The sequence below is a fragment of the Anarrhichthys ocellatus genome, unplaced genomic scaffold (assembly GCF_004355925.1).
Source record: "Anarrhichthys ocellatus isolate YVR2014 unplaced genomic scaffold, GSC_Weel_1.0 scaffold6, whole genome shotgun sequence".
Classification (NCBI taxonomy): domain Eukaryota; kingdom Metazoa; phylum Chordata; class Actinopteri; order Perciformes; family Anarhichadidae; genus Anarrhichthys; species Anarrhichthys ocellatus.
Genome location: NW_022280036.1, coordinates 289,584 through 308,302, shown reverse-complemented (window position 1 = coordinate 308,302; position 18,719 = coordinate 289,584). Strand labels below are relative to the sequence as shown.

The 18,719-nt window shown below is 40.1% G+C and overlaps 1 protein-coding gene across 3 annotated transcripts in view; it reads left to right on the top strand.

The window, feature by feature from the left end:
- The first annotated feature begins 758 nt into the window (after positions 1–758).
- Positions 759–18,719, top strand: part of sh3gl3a (SH3-domain GRB2-like 3a) — a 37,307-nt gene continuing 19,346 nt past the window's right edge. For all 3 annotated transcript variants that reach the window (XM_031846269.1, XM_031846268.1, XM_031846267.1), the window contains exon 1: positions 759–924. In XM_031846269.1, coding sequence (XP_031702129.1) covers positions 880–924 — 45 coding nt within the window. In that variant the 5' untranslated portion in view covers positions 759–879. The remainder of the gene's footprint in view (positions 925–18,719) is intronic.

The following is an 18,719-nucleotide window of genomic DNA, read 5'->3' as shown; positions in this document are numbered from 1 at the left end:
ATTATTATTTTTTTATTATTTTTTTTGTGTGGCTCAAGGTGCCATGAGGCCCCATGGCCTCATGGCACCTTGAGCCCCATGGCCCCATGGCCCCATGGCCCTCTATTGACCAGCCGCAACTGGTAATAAATAATACATTTTAGGCCTTAGAGTTTTATTGTGACCTCATTTCAGAATCAAAGCAGTATATGAGAGAACTAAGTAGATATTTTACATGACTATGTGTAATACACATTCTCAGCTAAATGCCTTGATAGACCTTCTATCAAGGCATTTGAAGTTTTTTTTGGACACAGTACTGTGAGCAGAGTCTCAAGCTTATTTTCCTTTTCAAAAAGATATCGAGAAAGTAGTAGAGAAATTACTGGTAACACATTGTGGGAAGGTTTTTAATTGAAAATGTGAAACATAGGCTACTTTGAGAATTCAACTGACTGAGATGAAAGAAAAGTAGAAAAAGTGGACTGGTCAAAAGCCATCACAGTCTCACTCACAACTAAAACCATCGTTTTGTGAATAGTCTACTGTGAAACTTAAAGTTGTGACGGTTAAATTTCTCCCTTACTGACATTATTTACACGTACTGTTCATTCTATATGAGAAGCAATAAAGTAAAGAAACAAAAAGCACCCAATTTTCAGCGTTCAGATTGACACTTTTATTTTGAAGACGACATATCTATTTCCGGTTGTGTCCGCCTTCTCGTTCTGTGCTTGACTCACCTCTGGTCTCGCTTGCTACAATCTTGAGCGGTAGTGACTGATGAGTGCAGTGTTGTGGACTCGCCTGGCTATTTCTTCAACGTACGTTTCCTCACGTTTCCTGAGTGCTTTACGAGACATTTTCTTCCAGAGGTGAAGCCGCACACGTTGGTCCAACATGTCTGTGGCCGGGCTGAAGAAACAGTTCCACAAAGCCAGTCAGGTATGTAGCCGACTGTTATTGCTCGTTCATAACAACACTTGTTTGGATGTGGACCGTGTTCGCGAAAAACGGTGACGGAATCGGGCTTCTGGTGATTAGCAAACATTTAAAGTATCAGACTGTAACTATTTATATGTAAATGTGGCGGGTTGTGGCGCCACAACAGGAACTGATTCCGAGGCATTTTTAGGCTCTCTGTGTCCCGTTACTTTTTCATTCAGATAAGTTGGTTCAGTACCGAGACAACGCCACACCAAACTCCGTTGAAAGATCCGAAGATTGAATGTATTCTCACATGTTAGTGAACGCACAGTCGTTGTTTGAGTTCATTCAAGACTGTTTACGAAACACTGTGATCCCACAGACATGTCGGCATTGTTGTTGACGTGTTATTCAGCTCACAGCACACCACTATAATACAATAAATTATACTTTAATACAATAGAACACGTTAGAAAGTGTTGACGTTGTTTCCGATCCAGGAACATGGTGACATCATAATGTCAAGAAAATATTTAAGAAAAGTGAAAATACTGTTCAAATCTTTGTTTAGGCTATTGAATTATAAAACTTCTAACATGTACTGCTTTCCTTTAGTTTGGTGTGACATATCCCCATTGAATCTGTATGTGAGAGACTACACGTGTTTTACTATAACGGAGGTATTACAGTAGCTATTATGATTCTATTTAGCTCGTGGGAATGGCTAATTATGTTTTGTCCTGATGTCACAGTTTATGTCTTATTGACTATCCACTGGTCTGTTTTGACCAGGACTCGTCTCACGAGAATTAAAGATGTCCTCTGTAGATTAGCGCCATGTTTCAAAGATGTCCTCTGTAGATTAGCGATATGTTTCAAAGATGTCTTCTGTAGATTAGCGACATGTTTCAAAGATGTCCTCTGTACATTAGCAATATGTTTCAAAGATATCCTCTGTAGATTAGTGATATGTTTCAAAGATGTCTTCTGTAGATTAGCAATATGTTTCAAAGATGTCTTCTGTAGATTAGCGCCATGTTTCAAAGATGTCCTCTGTAGATTAGCGATATGTTTCAAAGATGTCTTCTGTAGATTAGCAATATGTTTCAAAGATGTCTTCTGTAGATTAGCGACATGTTTCAAAGATGTCTTCTGTAAATTAGCAATATGTTTCAAAGATGTCYTCTGTAGATTAGCGACATGTTTCAAAGATGTCTTCTGTAGATTAGCAATATCTTTCAAAGCCTGCCAAAGGCTGTGACGTAACTTAAAGACAGGTAGAATGACACAGAGACACCGGGCCTTCTTATAATAACAGCTTCACAGACAGTTTGTAGATATTGTGTAATCACGGGATGCATCCACTGTTCTGAGATGCACTTCACTCATGAAGTTCCAGCACGGTCAGTCCTGTTGTTCCACCAAAATACACCACGTTGGGCATCTGTGAGTAACCGTGAACCAGTTCTAACATTCAGATAAAATACCATGGGAAACAAATACTGCCTGATCGTCTACATGAGCAGTGGAAATGTTTCCACTTGTTTTAATGTGTAAACCCTTTGAGAACCTCCGCCATCAGCAGATCTCCAGGTGAAAAGGGGTTGAATTACACTGAGTTTGAGGTTTGATGAGGTTTTGGTTCCAGTTGCCTCAGATTAGAAGGGTCTTGCGTGACATTGAGATCCCAGACCAAATACCACCAGTTACCTAACTGGACAGAGAGTGCGGACATTGGTGATGACCTTAGCCCAGCATCCGGGTGAATCATAGATCAGGCCACACATGAGAGATGTGTTGTAGAACTCCCACTCCTCACAGCACAGCAGAAAGGACATCTCATGTTGGGCATCTGGGTTGATGAAAGGGATTGAATTAAACTGAGTTTTTTAGGTTTGACCTCACTGGCCCACTGTCCATTTGTTAGGTGACCCCTCATAATACATGCAGTGTGCTGACGCATTGGGCCATTGGGCATGGAGGGCCTCTGCTACCCGACCAGAACGTATGTGGACTCAGGTCCAGTTGGGAGTTTGTTGTGTAGAGCCTCAAGCGTGGGCTGGTTTTCGGTTTTGTTATTATGACATAAAAAATATTCCCCATCTCTATTTGATTGTGCCGAGATACATCTACGTTTGACATGTGACCAAAGTAGACACTGGGAATAGAAGGAGAGCCTGCAGTCAAAATGCTAAGAATCAGCAGCACTGATGAAAAAGCACAGACAGAGCTTTGCTTTGAGCTGGTGGTGAGTCTCAAACGTAGGTCAGTTTCAGCCAAGACTGGTCTTACAGTGACTATGATCAATATGGTTATATATTATTATATATATTATTATTTCTCATTGTAATGTTTTTACTGATTGCGACTTCACTGTTTGTTTTATTGCTGGTTGTTACTGGATTGATGAGTCTAATACTATATTGATATTTAGGTGTTTAGGCAATTTGATAAGGATACTTCCGTTGATCGTCATTTTTTAAAACATAAACAATCTTGATCCCTTTTTTCTGTGACTCTACGGAGTGGGGCATGTTACAGTTGATCCCAATGTGTTTGACCAAAACCTACATATTAATATTGTGAAGATATTTTAGGGTTAGCTATTGACGCTTTCACCAAATATTTTCAGTGAGGTTTTTGATAAGTAATCATCAGTAATGTGGATATAATGACTAAGTGGGTAATGACAAATAATAGAACAGCTATAACAGGATATCAATATAATATCAATATATTGCCCAGAACTACCCTAGAGTCTCTGGCTTGTACTGTGTAACAAAGTAACTCTTCAAACATTGTTGCGTTACCTCTGAGTAGCTCTGGCCAGCGTTACACAGCTGAGACCTGCTTCACTGAGATGTGAAAGTGTGCACTCTCAACAATGCTGCTCACTCACACAGTGCTCTGCAGGCCTGCCTGTCTTTAGTTCATACATGACACGACAACTAGTCACCTCAAGATGTGTGTAGACAAGACATCAAGATAGGTCTTGTGGTATATACAACCTCAACCATAAAAATACAATTTGAATGCCATAATTCTATTTGAATGGTAACACTACTGATGGAATATCTTCATCATTTCGGCAAACGGGTCAATTTTTGTTTCTGTTTGAAAAAAGGAGCTCAACTACAAGCGTTTGCATGATTTTACCTGATTCTCTTTGTGTAGAGACACAGTCAGTTTGTGATTATTCTTGATACAACTTTATATCGTTTGACTCTATAAACCACAAATACGGGCCTAAACTTTTAATCTCTAGAATCGTGGAATTCCCACGTCATATTCAGTGTAATGTACATTGCTACAGCATAATTCCATCAGTACAACAACAGAGTGATACTAAGCACTCTGCTGCTCCGAGTGACTCTTATTAAGAGGAACACTGATGGCATTCACATTGATTCTTCTTCACTTTTCATGTGATTGCTGTAAAACGACCATCGGTGAAAGTCACCACTTCCTGGGGACGTTTAAAAATAAATGACTTCCAGGAAGTGAAGGATAATGCACTTTGATCCTCTGGAAATCTGTTCATGTGAAACGTCTGTGCAGGAAGCGTTGACTTTTATTGTATATCCAACAGTGTGATATGACTGCTGTTGTACTCTGGTGACAGGGGGGCTCCTACTAAAATATAGAACTGGGGGACATCAGACACAAAGGCATGTCTCAATGCAAGTCTGCTGCCTGGTGTATCTGTGTGTTGCTTAAGGCAAATAACGGTTCTAATACATAATCAAGACAATTTAAGGATTGCAACTTCATTTTTATTGTAATATTGGTTCGATTTTTTCCTGAAATTCCTCAAAATCCGACCTTATCCTTTGTGGACATTCCTTCCAGTTGCCTCAGATTAGAAGCGTCTTGCGTGACATTGAGATCCCAGACCAAATACCACCAGTTACCTAACTGGACAGAGAGTGCGGACATTGGTGATGACCTTAGCCCAGCATCCGGGTGAATCATAGATCAGGCCACACATGAGAGATGTGTTGTAGAACTCCCATGTTCCCTCACAGCACAGCAGAGAGGATATCTCATGTTGTTATCTCGTGGAGTTCTTCCAGTGTGCACCAGCTAAATGTCAACCTGCCACCTCCTGTTTGTGTGTCGGTCTGTGCTGCTCATGGTTGTTGTGGTTGTGTGTCCTCCACACTTTGATCAGGGTAAGTGAGCATTGAACTAGAGCTGCAGTTTCTCTTTCACAACCTGTGTCATGAGGTGATACGGATATCAGCTCTCTAACGGTGGGAAGTTATCCCTCTCATTCTCTTAAGTCATTGCGTGCGAGGAAAAAAAAGGAAATGAAATACAGGCCTTTTGTAGGCAAGGTGTTGATTTCATGTGTGATTGTGTGCAGTGTTTTCTACCTGTTTGTTCTAGCCGTTGTTTTCTGAGACATGCAGTGATGAGCAGCCAAAAACTGAGAGCTTTTCTAACATTCATGTCACCCACAGTGGTTTCCTGCTTCTGCAAAACACTGTCTGACAATAAGGACCAGACTGTATCAATCCGACCTATGACCCCTGCAAAAAAAGCAAACAAAAGATCAGTTTTTAGAACTAGGTGTATGTCATGATGTACATCAAAAATATTGTTTGGTATTTCACCTGTTTCCTGAGGTGGAAATATATTGAGACCGGGGCTGATGCCAGCAATAGATAACTGGGAAGAGAAACACTTCCTGTTTATTTCAACCATATCTGATTCTTTTCCCACTATTATTAAAAAGGGTTCAATGGGAATGTAGTGGGATATAATTGCTGTCCCTTTTAGATAAACCAACATGAATTTTACAAATGTACATCTTTCATCTCCCTCTAAGTCAATACTGATTCACTGAATTGTACAATTGTTTTCCATGAGTTGGAACTTTCAGTTAGGGCTACAGTTTACAATTATTATTGTGTTCATTATTAAACATTACTATTTTTATTATATATTAAGCAGTTGGATATTTTTGGGGGATTCACCAGTCAATCTGTTAAGCTAGTTTTGGAATGTCAGAAAATATGGGAAAAAAGTCCACCACAAGATGACCTTTTTCAGATGTTTTATTTTTTGTAGCCAACAGTCCAAAACACCAACATATTCAGTGTACAATGACTGAAAACAGAGAAAATCTGAAAATCCTCATTTGTCGCTGGAACTAGAACATGAAATGCTGATCACATTATCAACATTGTTGTGTAATACTTAAAAATACATTTGTGTATTTGTGTCGAAACATTTAGCCATACACCTTCATTAACATTCAGCACAACAAGCCAATTTCAGCTGATGTTTTATGTATTTGTTAATATAATAATAATAATATGACAATGAAAATCAAATAAATAAATAAAAGTCCAAACCTTTTCATACCTAACACACCTGGCCCAATCGGTGTGTAGAGGTCTGTTTTAGAAAGTTACAAAAATTGGCAAACGCAACCACCACAAATTCTGCTATTGTGAAGGCCGAAGTGAACTGAAGCTTTAAGTCCAGCAGCATATGAAAAACTAACCTCAGTGGAGAAGATTAATTTAAAGTATGTGAGGGTCTGAGCTGCCTCATGTCTTCACCACAGGTCATAGTACGACACAAATGTGCTGTCACGTCAGTTATCTTTTCTCTGCAGCAGCAACATGTTATCATTGTAACCTATGTACATGTGCAGCCTGCCACAGAAACTGAATTCCACTCTATACAGATATAGCTGACACCTTGGTGAGAAGAGTCCATCCATCTCTGATGACGGAGTGATGAGGGACTGAGTCACAGTCGCCTGGTGGTCTGGCAGGCAGCCTCTCAGTTCATTAGCTTTGGCAGCTCATCAGTATTGTGTGGCTTCACGGTGACGTAGTTACGCTGATGGTTCAGAATGAAAGCCTTCCAGCAGAGCAGCAGCTGATACATGATCTACTGAAACAGGGCGTCCTCTTCCCAAACAATGAAATACGATCTCGGTAGCCTTTCTGTTCAACTGACAAAAGACATTGATTCTAACAAGGGGTCTATAATATTGTAATTGTCTGAGTGGTTACACGTTTCAGTGTTTAAAATATTTATTTAAAAACTTATTTAGGGATGTTTTCTTTTATTCAAGGACTTGACATGCGTTCAATTTGTGCAACACATCATATTTAAGAAAATCTATATAAAACTAGCCTACTTAAGAAAGGTTGGTTAAATTATTAAGATATTTAATGTTACAGTGTCAGAGTGTTCTTACTATTCATCCACCATAACATGTACCAAATTGCTATTAGGCAACAGTCTGCAAATAGTATCTGTCATCTTTGTCACATTGAAAAAGCTCAATTTGTGGGAAAGCTCAGCAGAAATAATCATTTGGGACTCAGAACTCACTCCTGGGAATGAGATTTCAGCTGCCATGGAATACAGATTGTGGCGGATTTGTGGCATTAAAAGCAGTGGGAGAAGTTGAGTTCAATCTTCAGAAAACAGACCCAGGCCTTTGTTTCTGGATGCTGATAGAAAGTTCACTGCTCATGCTCTTCATGAAAAAAAGATGTACAGGGGAAATGAGCAGGGCACAAGGGATTATGGGTATATGATGTGCTTCAATAGTAGTTTCCATTGTGGTTCTACTTCCAAGTTGGCAAACCACCTGGATCTGTTCAGCTCTTACGAGTCTCTTAGTATATCTTTTAGTTTGTAGCTGTGTTTTTCCATTAGCAAAGAGCACTCATTGAGGTTACAGGCTTTCCATTTTAATCTGTTGCTTTCAATGGTGGAAATGCCGTAGCCAGCTTTTATCAGCTTTAGGTAATTCATTGTATTGCCATTAGTATCATATCTACGCTGACTTTTGAGGAAATTGATCAGACTCCAAACAAATCTCCCTGGCGACACGAAGGCTTGATATGTTTTAACAAATGAAGTAGTAATAATCAACACCTGTACACTAGTGGTGGGCCGTGCATTGTATACCTGGGCCTTCAGTGCTGTCCTGCTACAGTTGAACCACCTCCTAATAACCTCATTATGACACCACAGCTACGGTTATTATTTGTTTCTAGGGGTGTAACAATACACGTATTCGTATTAAACCGTTCGGTACGAGGCTTACGATGGACTACGCTCAACCTGGCAACGTGCTGTCTGACACACCCACCCCGGAACCACAACATTGTACTCTGGTGAGGCGCGTGTGTTCTGGGAGGCGCGCTGAACTAGCTTAGCAGGAAAACAACAGCAGCACACACGCTACAAACTCTCCCCGCAGCGTTTAGCTGATTCAAACAGGGCTAAAGCAATCGCCTCACAATCCCCATTTCTCCAGACCATAATTCTTGCTTTGTAAAAGAAAACAAAACCCCAAACAGAGAATCAAATGTCCAACGCTAACCCCGCACATGACGGGATGCTTCGTCATTAACAGACAATGCATATAGTCAAAATCAATGCAATTATTACAATGACAAGAACAAACTCACAAGAACCAGTCACATATATTCATATGACAACAAAGCATGACAAATCAATCCAGCACGTATTCCAACGCACACTATTTTTGTAGCACCTCAAATATTGTGATATTACCCATTTTTGTCCTGAACTTATGCATTAGTCATTGTGTGGAATTTTTGAGAAAAACATTTTTATAGCACCTTAAAAATTTAAAAAATGTGCCATTTGAAGGTACAAATTCAGTTCAGAGTTTTTACTGAGTAAAATATCTTAATTGACTGTCAGTCAGGTATTATTCATTTCCAGCAACCCTCAAATCAAAGAATAAAGACACTTTATGCACAATTTAGGTGTATTTTACCTTTAACTCACGAGATGCAGGTAGCATGTTTTATACTTAATGTGAATATAATTAATTTAATCTAATTTCCATTATGCAATATGTATACTTTGTTGGCATCTTATTCTGAAAACCGGATGTTCGTCTGAAGAAACCGGATGTTGTCTCACGTTAATCTCCGCTGACTTTCAAAGTCCTTCGCTCGCTCCCGATCTGTGCCGTTTGAATGCGTTTACCGTGAATTTCAGCATATAGGTGCACTAACGTGTAAGTGTCTGCTGAGTTGACCGCAGTCTCGCAGTCACAGGTCTGATTAAGAAGCGCTCCATTTTTTTTATTCGTTTAGAAAGTTCGGGGGCATTTTTTGCCCCTCTCCTAGTGATATCAGGGGCAAAATTATATTTCTTCGGGGCAGTTTTGCCCTTTGCCATCTTGTATTTCCGACGCTGGTTTAGAGGGGGTATTGGGGGTTGTTGACCTGTGGGTGGAACTTTCTTTATGTGTTCAACTTTCAGTGTGTACAGGAAGGAAGAGGCCGTCTGGCTTACATTGTATTGTTTGTGTTCCCCATGAAGGCCGTGGTTCCTCTCGTCTTTCAATGCAAGTCTTGATATTAAGCTTTTTCAGGCAGTTGTTGCCTGATAGCAAAACGTACTTTTCCAAAATGGAAAATGTAGGCCTATTAATAAACAAATACAATTAACAGAAACTACGGCAATTGGACAGAAAAAAACATCAATCAATTCTAAATGTTTTCTTTTTAGTTGGTTATCATCATATATGGTGGTTATTTGCATGGCTGTGAAAACATCTGAAAGCAAGTGTCTCGACAAAACCAACATTTTTCAAGATCACATACAAATGTTTACTGTTTGGAGCTTGAACGCACCACAATGTAACTGAATGGAACCTCCGTTGACGTTAGCTGTTAGCTCCATTCTCAGCAGGAAGAGACCCCTTAGTCGGCAGAAGAGCCAGTAACTGATTACTCTGAGCAGTATGCATGAGAACGAATTACAATGTAATAGGATTAAGTGACTTGTTAACATGCAGTTAGCTCCGTTATTTAGCCAAGGAGGACTATGTTGCCAACTGGCTGCTAACAGCAGCTAACGTTAACTAATGTTAGCCTACGTCTTGCAGATTCCAACGGACTTGCTGTTCACAATGTAACATTAGTAGTATGAGGGAACGGTGACCAAAAAGCATTAATGCCGATCTTCTGATCATATATGTTTATTGAACATATGAACCCGTAGAAAGATGTTTACTTCCCCCCAGCAACCGGGCAAGTGTTAATGTTGAGCCCTGCAATGCAACTTTTATCAACCGTTCATTGAAAATCTGTACCATTTTGCCTAAAACGGATGCATATGTATCTAACCCCAACCCTACTGCTCTGTTTCAGGGAATCAAATCCCCCGTCAGTCATTGAAGGAAGATAATCTCCTGATAAACAGTGAGTGAGTTAACAATCAGGCGACTCATGAGAAAATTAATTAATCTTTTCTGAGAAAAAAAAATGCATCAGACAAGGTTGCATGATGTAATCGTATTAATCCTCCTTCGTCATGCCTGGGTTGAACCTGCCACTCCAGGTAATTGGCTCATTAGAGGCCCGTCCAGAGCAGGGACACACTTGTCCGTTACCATCAGCAGCGTCGTTAGCTGACGAGCCCTGTACAGATCTAACGTAATTATTATTCCTTCACTCAGTCACAGCTCGTACATACGAAAAGCATGATACCACTCATTTCTAATTTTCATGTTTCAAGTTTCTCTGTTAATGCAAAAAACTGCCACAGTAAAGGATTTACATCACGGCACATCTTACAGTGAGAAGTGAACTTGACATGTCTTGTTATTTATAAGCAGATACCAATATATCTGCAATAGGTACATTTCTTTTTACAGTTATTTTCAAGCTGAACTGTGAAATTCCAACCCACCAGCCTCTGAGAGTGGGTGTTCCATAGAACTTTTATCAAAATGCTTTCAAACACCAGGAAATTCCATAGAAGATTCCCAGAAGTTTATAGAAAACATAATATACAGTGGGATTAATGGAGACACATTTAATTTTGTATTTGTGTTGTAGCACAAAAAAATCTAATTGGTGTTTTTTTCACTTGAACTGCAATGTTTGTAACTCTTCTTCAACTCATTTTCGTTATTAAAGAGGAACTCAATTACCAAATATTACACATCAACGTATGTGTACAGCAGTGGTGGGCCGTCAGGGCCGTCAACGCTTTCTCTGCTGGCCTAAACAGAATCACAAAGTTATAGGTATTTAATAATTTTTCACAAATATGCTACATGTATTCTAATTATTTTTCCCATTAGCTTATTTTCTCATTGCACAGCTACTGTCTTCCTCAGTTGCTCTGCTTCCAGTGCTGCTTGTTTTAAGTAGAGCTTTTATCCAATCAGATTTCACCCCTCACCATTAACGTGCGCCGTGATTGGTCAGTGGGCTAGTGTGACTGTTTTGACGCTGAGTTAGTAGTAGTAACAGTTCAAGTTGAAAGATATGTAAGAAGTTATGACATTGACATGACATTTTTAGCGTTTTGCTTGATGTAGATTCTTTTTTTTTTTTACTTAGCATTGTTTTTTTTAACACTCAATGGCTGAAGAAGAGAAACGGATTTCTCAAGAAGGACATTTCCAGAAAAACTGGACATCGTAAGAAAGGGTCGGCCAACCCCACAGCTAGGAGCCCTGACCCAGCCAGGAAAAGGATTTGTACGAACGGTATTCCTGGCTAAGAATGCGTTTCATTTGCAACTGAGCTTCTTGGTGTTTGGAGCTGTTTGGAGCTATGCTACTGGAACTGAACCGCACCGATGTTCTGTAAACTCTTTGTAATCAAAGAAAGGAGGATGGACTTTGTCTTTAGTAAACAGCAGCTTTGGTAAGTGAAGTGCTTTTGTGTTTTTACATCTGCAGTAGCGTTACTACTGTGTTCATTTGTCTATGGTGTCGTATTTATGACATGGTTAATATTGTTCCCTCTGATGTGAATAATATTTGAATGGTGCTCTTCAGTGTGCGAATAATTCCATACAATGACTGATGTATATGTAATCAAGGCATCGTTGACTTAATAATTGTTAATAGTTGTTTAAAAAATGTAATAATAACAATAAATAACCACAAAGAAATAAGAATAAAATTGAATATGATTGTCTGATTTATGTTTGTTTTTTGTTAAAAAAATCTAAGAAAACACTTTGAATCTGTAGACTACTGCCTAATAGTCTTATTATTGCCATTTGATGACAATTGCTCATATATTGTAAGCCTAAATAACTATATTTATTATTTTGAACAAAGGTTAAATGTTATTTCACAAGTTTCAAAAAGTGCCCCCAATTTGTTGAAAATGCCCCTGGATTTCAGTCAGTGGGGGCAAAAAGTGCCCCCAAAAAAATATGTAAATTTCCTACCCTGCTCTAAACATACATACAGCGCAGACTCTGAAAGCTTTGGTTCCATATAAACCCAGTGCAGTGCGCACACACACACATTGACAATGCTGTTGGGTAGATAACAGCGTGTATACAGTAAATGCTAAATGAATGGCTCCTTTCATTGTGTTATCTAACCAAGGACATCTCAAGCTTTTCAACTAACAGACAAATGGACACACATGGGACACTGTATGGTTCTTACCAAACACACACACACACACACGTGGGAGGGAAAACATTTTGCTTCAGTATGTTTAGAATTGAATTGTACAGTTGTAGACCTGTAGACCTGCAGAGATAACATATCTGTAACCCTCTGGTGTAAAAGAAACCATGACCTGCTATTCACCACTCAGCTTGGGAACCCATAAAGCCCTTTCATGGACCTTGAGCCATCCATTGACAACACTACTGTATGCTGTTGAGCCAGTTGTACAATCCGCTGTCCGCCTTTCATTGACCCTCTCAAATCAATGACTAGCAGCTATCTCTGGTGATGGTTTGCTGCTCTTATTAGAGTACATCCACATTACTCCGTTTCCATTTGAAAAAGCATTTTTTGCTACATTTACACTGAGCGTCCACACTATGCCGGAGTTTTAGAGCACCGTAAACGGATAAGTTTGAAAACTCCGGGGTTGCGTTTTTCGTGTGGACGGCCGAGACCAGATAAGATTAGAAACGATGACGCCCACACCCGCGTTCACTACTTGATTGGTTCTTAGCAGTCATGACGTTTCCTTCCCTAATTTGTCACATGTCTATCACGTGACCCTTACCCGGAAGCTCACAAACGACAACATTGAATACCGATCGACTACCAGGTTAATTTAACATGAACAACTAATTACAGGCGATGCTGACCTTGTTGTCTTTACTAGCAGCTGTTGTTCAGTAAAAGTCTACATTATTACGGAGGAAGCAGCTGTTAATGGAGCGATCAGTGACCAGCGTGACCAGCGGCGTTATCAGCCCTACGGAGCGGACGTCTGAAGTCGCGGTTAGCAGTAAATGCTATTCAGTAGGACAGATAGTTAAGCCACCAGCAGAGCTACAAGTGAGAACAGACAACAACACAGAGGAAATGAGTGAGAGACGTGTGTTGACCACATTTATGGACCCATAATCTAGCAAACTGTTACGTGTAAGTGTTGATTTTAAAGTAAATTTGATATGTGAGAGAGAGAGAGAGAGAGATAGTCTGAAAAATAAAACTTCTAAAACTTTCCACGAACTGTGTCTGTTTGAGTTTATAGAGGAATATTTTAGAGAAGATCTTAAGTATCAAACACGACCTTTCATTATTAAAGACTACTTTATTACTCTGTCGTATTTTTTTTAACTAAGCAACCAATCTACTTCCTGTTTATATCGACATCCACGCGCCAGTGTACGTGAAGAGTCACGTGATATTCGTTTTCAGGCGCGTTAGTATGGGCGGAGATCATTCCGAAAACGGTGCTGAAACGCCGTGTGGACGGAGATCGTTTTTGTTTGAAAACGGAGTAGTTTGGACATGGCCAGTTTGAGACCTCTATAATATCAGATAAGGGACTTAAGGGGATTCATAGCATCTTTGGTTTGTATTCATGCCTTGTGTCGTCTGAGTGAGTCCAAAGTCATGTCTCTGCTACTTTGAAGGACTTTCCCTCAAACAATGGATAGTTAAAGCTCCACCAGTCATTGTGTAATATGAAAGATGTGGCCGCCAGCGACAAACCTAAAGACACAGCTTTTTAGTCTCTTTTAGCTTATTTTCTTTTTTTACCAATGGTCAATTTCAATTCCACATACTCTACTCTTTAAACGTGTGTTCAAAAGTCTCCTCGACACAGAAGCTTGACCGGGTCGGTCAGATGTCCGGGAGGACGACGTATTTGCGTGACCATGATCTCAGCTGGAAATCATTGGGTGGCTCCAGTTTCCATCTCATTCCACCGACCACTGAACAAACACACTGCTGCTCAAAACAGCAAGGCCATCGCTCACAACCAATAGCAGCTACTTGTTGTTAAAAATCTCTGTCAAAATATTTGTTTACAACTCAGATCCGTGGATTCTAGAAGCTGTGTTCGTTTTGATACAGCCACCTCTCTCTGACGGCATTGGTGGAGCTGCTGTTCAGTCCCCTCCTCGCTGCCTCTGCAACACATCTCCTTTGGGAGACACGGTAAAACAATATGGTTCAGCTAGCACACCGCCTCGAGAGATTGTTTTGAAGAGAAACGGCTGTGTGGTTTGACTTCATGACACTTTCCCTCCTATCCGATCAGTCCGCTGAGGGGAAAGTGTGATCTGCGACAGACAGACGATGCGTCACAGAGCACCAAACAGGCAGAATGCCACACTCTTGTTTTTCACTTTTCGCTTGGCCTTCTGCCTTCTTTTCCTCCGTCCATACCCTGCAGACACACAGTCCAGCCAACCTGGAATGCCTTATGACTTGTTCAGTCTAATTTCCCACAAGATCCACCACGCAGGGAGACTGCCGAAAAAATTGTCTGTCCTGTATATTATATCTACATTGCATTAATTAGTGCGACTCATTATTAAACACCCTGCAAAATAGGAATAATTGAATTAACCTTGCTGTCTTTAAATCCAACCTTTCTTATTAGTCTCGTAATCTAAAGTCAAGTCTCTGCTAAGAGGCTCAGGCCATTTCACTTGTTCCACTGCATGTTTAATGAGTTTTACAGGAAAGAAGGGCTTTATCTCACGGTTCAGGTCTTAATGCTCAATTTAAGTTCTTGATAATAAGGGCATTTTTTTGTGATTTAATTAATACTTCATTTCATGCTTCAGCCAACTCAAACTGAACACACTGTATCTTCAACGAATAAGCTTCTGATCTGCTGCCTCTGGTTTTACTGGACTAGTGCTCTAATAAAGCAGAATTAATATTATATGTATATTGTCAGCAATAATTGTTTATTGACTCATTTCTCACTAATAGCTGTGACGGTATTGAATTTCTAAAATAATTGTGGCAAAAGATGTCACGGCAAACAATATTAACATGATAGTGATTCAACTTTCCCAAAATACTACCATTAAGCCCTATTCACATTGGACTAGTATTACTTTGGGACCTCTAGTAATTTGTGGTAATTGCTGTATGTAATAAATCGCAGGTGATCTTAATCCCGCGCCAATCTGCATTGTCTGTAATTTGTCAAGTAAAAATTCCATCGCAAATGACCAACCTTATTTTATTTTTAAACACAGAGATCATGTGATATTATTTGTCCCGGTGCGAGTCGGCTTCTCTGTGATTTTGGGGTCGCTCCCTCTGCCCTGAAGTCTGACCTCAGACCAGCTCAGATTACAAAAGACCTGCCCTATTGAAGAGTGACAATCTGTAACCATTAGAATGTATGTCTATGTACGATAGTCCAAAGTTTTGTTTCGATTCTAAACTGCTCTGCTGGTCAACCTCTCTGCCAGTAAATGATGGCACACAACTTCATATTGCTGCAGTTTAAAAAGACACTGTACTGTAGTGTTCCCTCACTGACTATATGAGATCATGAACATCAGCTACTGAGAGGGCTCTAACACACATTCATTCATAAACTCACTCACTGCTTCATATTGAAACCATTGTTGTCTTCTCTAGACAGGTCAAGTGACATTATTCATGCATTAAAAAATGTCTGAAATCAGAGAGGTGTGAAGATGACTGACTATTTGTAAGACTAGTGGAGCGAGGCAAACATTGATGCTGGCTGGATTACTGCAATACTGGATTAGCAGATACATTGTAGATACCGAGTAAAGCTGGGTGAAGCAGCCAAGTATCTGCTCTATACAATACGTGCCTTTGTGAGACAGTTTACAGAACTCTGTGCAGCCTGCTAAAATATCAAGACAATTGATGACATGTGCAAACACGCTTGTTTGATGAACAGTGGTGTGATGGTGGTTCTGGGTCTCTGCTGGAGCAGAGCCTAGAGCTGCACTGATCTATGACCAGAGCTGGACTTCACTGATTACGTTCCAATCTGCAGTGGGGACAATGGATGATGGCGGTCATGTGTTTCAACTAGCCTATAAAGCAGTGAAGTAGGTGCAAGGCGTAGGTTAAGATTTAGCAGTGCTCTATGCTGTGTTGAAGTAGGAGATCAGCTCTGTGTTCTGATAAATGCACCTTCACCACCTTGAGCTGTAAAATGAGCCTCTTTATCTGTAAACTAGCTAGCAAAAGGCTGTGTGAAATCTGGATGTTGTTACTGTGCATGTCAGGTTCTAAAGGAAGGCAAAAGATTCGACGTTCAAAAAAAAAAAAAACAGCTTGCTCTCCAAATCCCAATTTTTTCTCTTGGATTATGTGATTACCACATAATAATTTCTGTTGTGAACACCAAAGTAATTGCTGAGGTGGAAACACAGGGGTGTTGCTTCAACAAGTCAGACTGGTCCAGAAAAAGCAGCCACACAATAAGACAGGTTCCACACAAAACATCCATTTATTCAGATTAGCATCCTTCCAAAAACAGGACCTTGCAAACGAGTTAGCAGACTGATGGCTACATACATGATAGCATACCAAAAGACTGAGGCTAAATCTTCATGTCCCACATTTATCTGTTACTTTAGGACATTTATCTGTTACTTTAGGACAATTAGGAACCCTTACAGTATAAGTATACAGTATACAGCACAGTATAACCAGGAAAATGTAATATCAGCATGTTATTTCATTCTAATATAATCCTGTTTGGATGGAAGTAAATGTGAGCACAGATTATGACCGATTCTTTCGCACCAGTCAATTATATATTGGACCCATTTTTCCACAAGCCACATGTTTTCTGAACATTGTGTCTCAACATAGCTCACGAGCTCTATGCAGTTTATGAAATAGAATTAATACTACATATGCCAAAACCGGGACAATTTGGTCGTGACTGTTGAAAACGGGGACATTTTAGTGTTTTATTTGTCATTTCTCAGGTACAACATAAGCCGCTAACATTTGCCGTTAACGCTACAGCTGATGAACACAAGGTTTAATCCACTCCTTACCTATGCCTGTGTTGTTGGTTTTAGAAAGGCAAAAAGTAGACATCATCCTCAGGTAGTGAACACTACACACTGCTTCACTGAGAGAAATGTCAAGCTTCAAAACTCTGCCGTGTCTAGATGCGGATGTTGGTAGTGATGACAAAGATATTGTGCTGAGTACATGTGTGTGTGCGTATGTGTGTGCTCTCTACAAAGGAAGAAACAAGTCTGTGCCCCCCGTCTGTAAAGACCTGTGTTCAGAGTACAGGAAAACCCAACAACACAGTCACACAATCAAAGAAATTACTTCAAACAAACGTGCAATGCTGGTGTCTTCTCTGATCTGTGATTTCAAAAACACACCTAACATCCTGACGGGATGAGCGCCATGATTTACCTCACATCAAAAAAGCACCAGTCAGTGGGAGCGTTTTTACTCTCACTGCTCAGGATGATTGCAGCACTAATGTGTAGCTCCGATGCTGTCAGCGTGGATTAAACCAGTCATTTGTGGCCCCAGCTGCAGCTTGTACTCATGCATCTGGCCCTGGAGCACGTCATTGTCCCAGCAAGCACTGCTGCTTTCACCCTCTCTCCTCAATGTAAAACTCAAGCCTCATCTTAATTTAAGTGATAGTTGCAGTTTCATCTCAGAACATCTTCATACCTGCAAAAAAAAACATTAATTTGAAAACACTTTAATCTATATTTTTCAGAGTCAAATGAACTTCCTTTAAGACTGCTGTGTGTTCTTTTAAAGTTAACATGCTCAGGTTCATTCTTGTAACACGCTTACAAGCTTTAATGTTCAAAAAAGCACTGTATGTCTGAAAATACCTAATATAATATTCACCTTCTGTCTGAAACAGTTTTAGCGACTGTCTCTTTGAGTTCCCATCCATAAAATAATTGCTGTGATTGGTCAAGGTTTCTGGTCCTCAGCATCAGCGCTGTCGTTGCCTTCACAGCGTCATTGGAGCAGGGAATTCTTTGGGTGTGTCAACTACACGGAGTTTAGTGGCATTTCTAAATGAAACCTGCCTGATTTTTCAGAATGTTAAAGGAATAATTCAACATTTTTGGAAATATGCTTATTTACTCTGTTTCCAAAAGTGAGATGAGACGATATACTTGTACTGAATACATTGTAACAGATGAGGTCTGTTATAATCTGACTTGCTCATAACAGCCTCAATCTGAAGTCTCTCAAGTCTCTCAGTCTCTCTTCTCCCTCAATACTGGAACAATCTAAAAGATTTTCGACCCATAAGTCACATAGACTAAAAAACAGGGTCCAGCCTGTAAAGCGCTGGAGTCAGCCTGGACTCAACACGGACATGAGATTCATACCAATCGTTCCCCGCATGGCATTCAGAGAGAGCGGGAATAAGTGTTTTCAAAACGTTGAAGTATTGAAGTGTTAGCTGTTAACTGATCATAAGTTATGTAACAGCAAATGATGGATCAGGCTGTAAAACTGCACAGTGGTACCGTCCTGTTCATTCCTCTCAGCACGCCGCCCCCTCCACTGTCCTAGAAAGGCTCTGGCAGCCACACTGGGCTCGTTT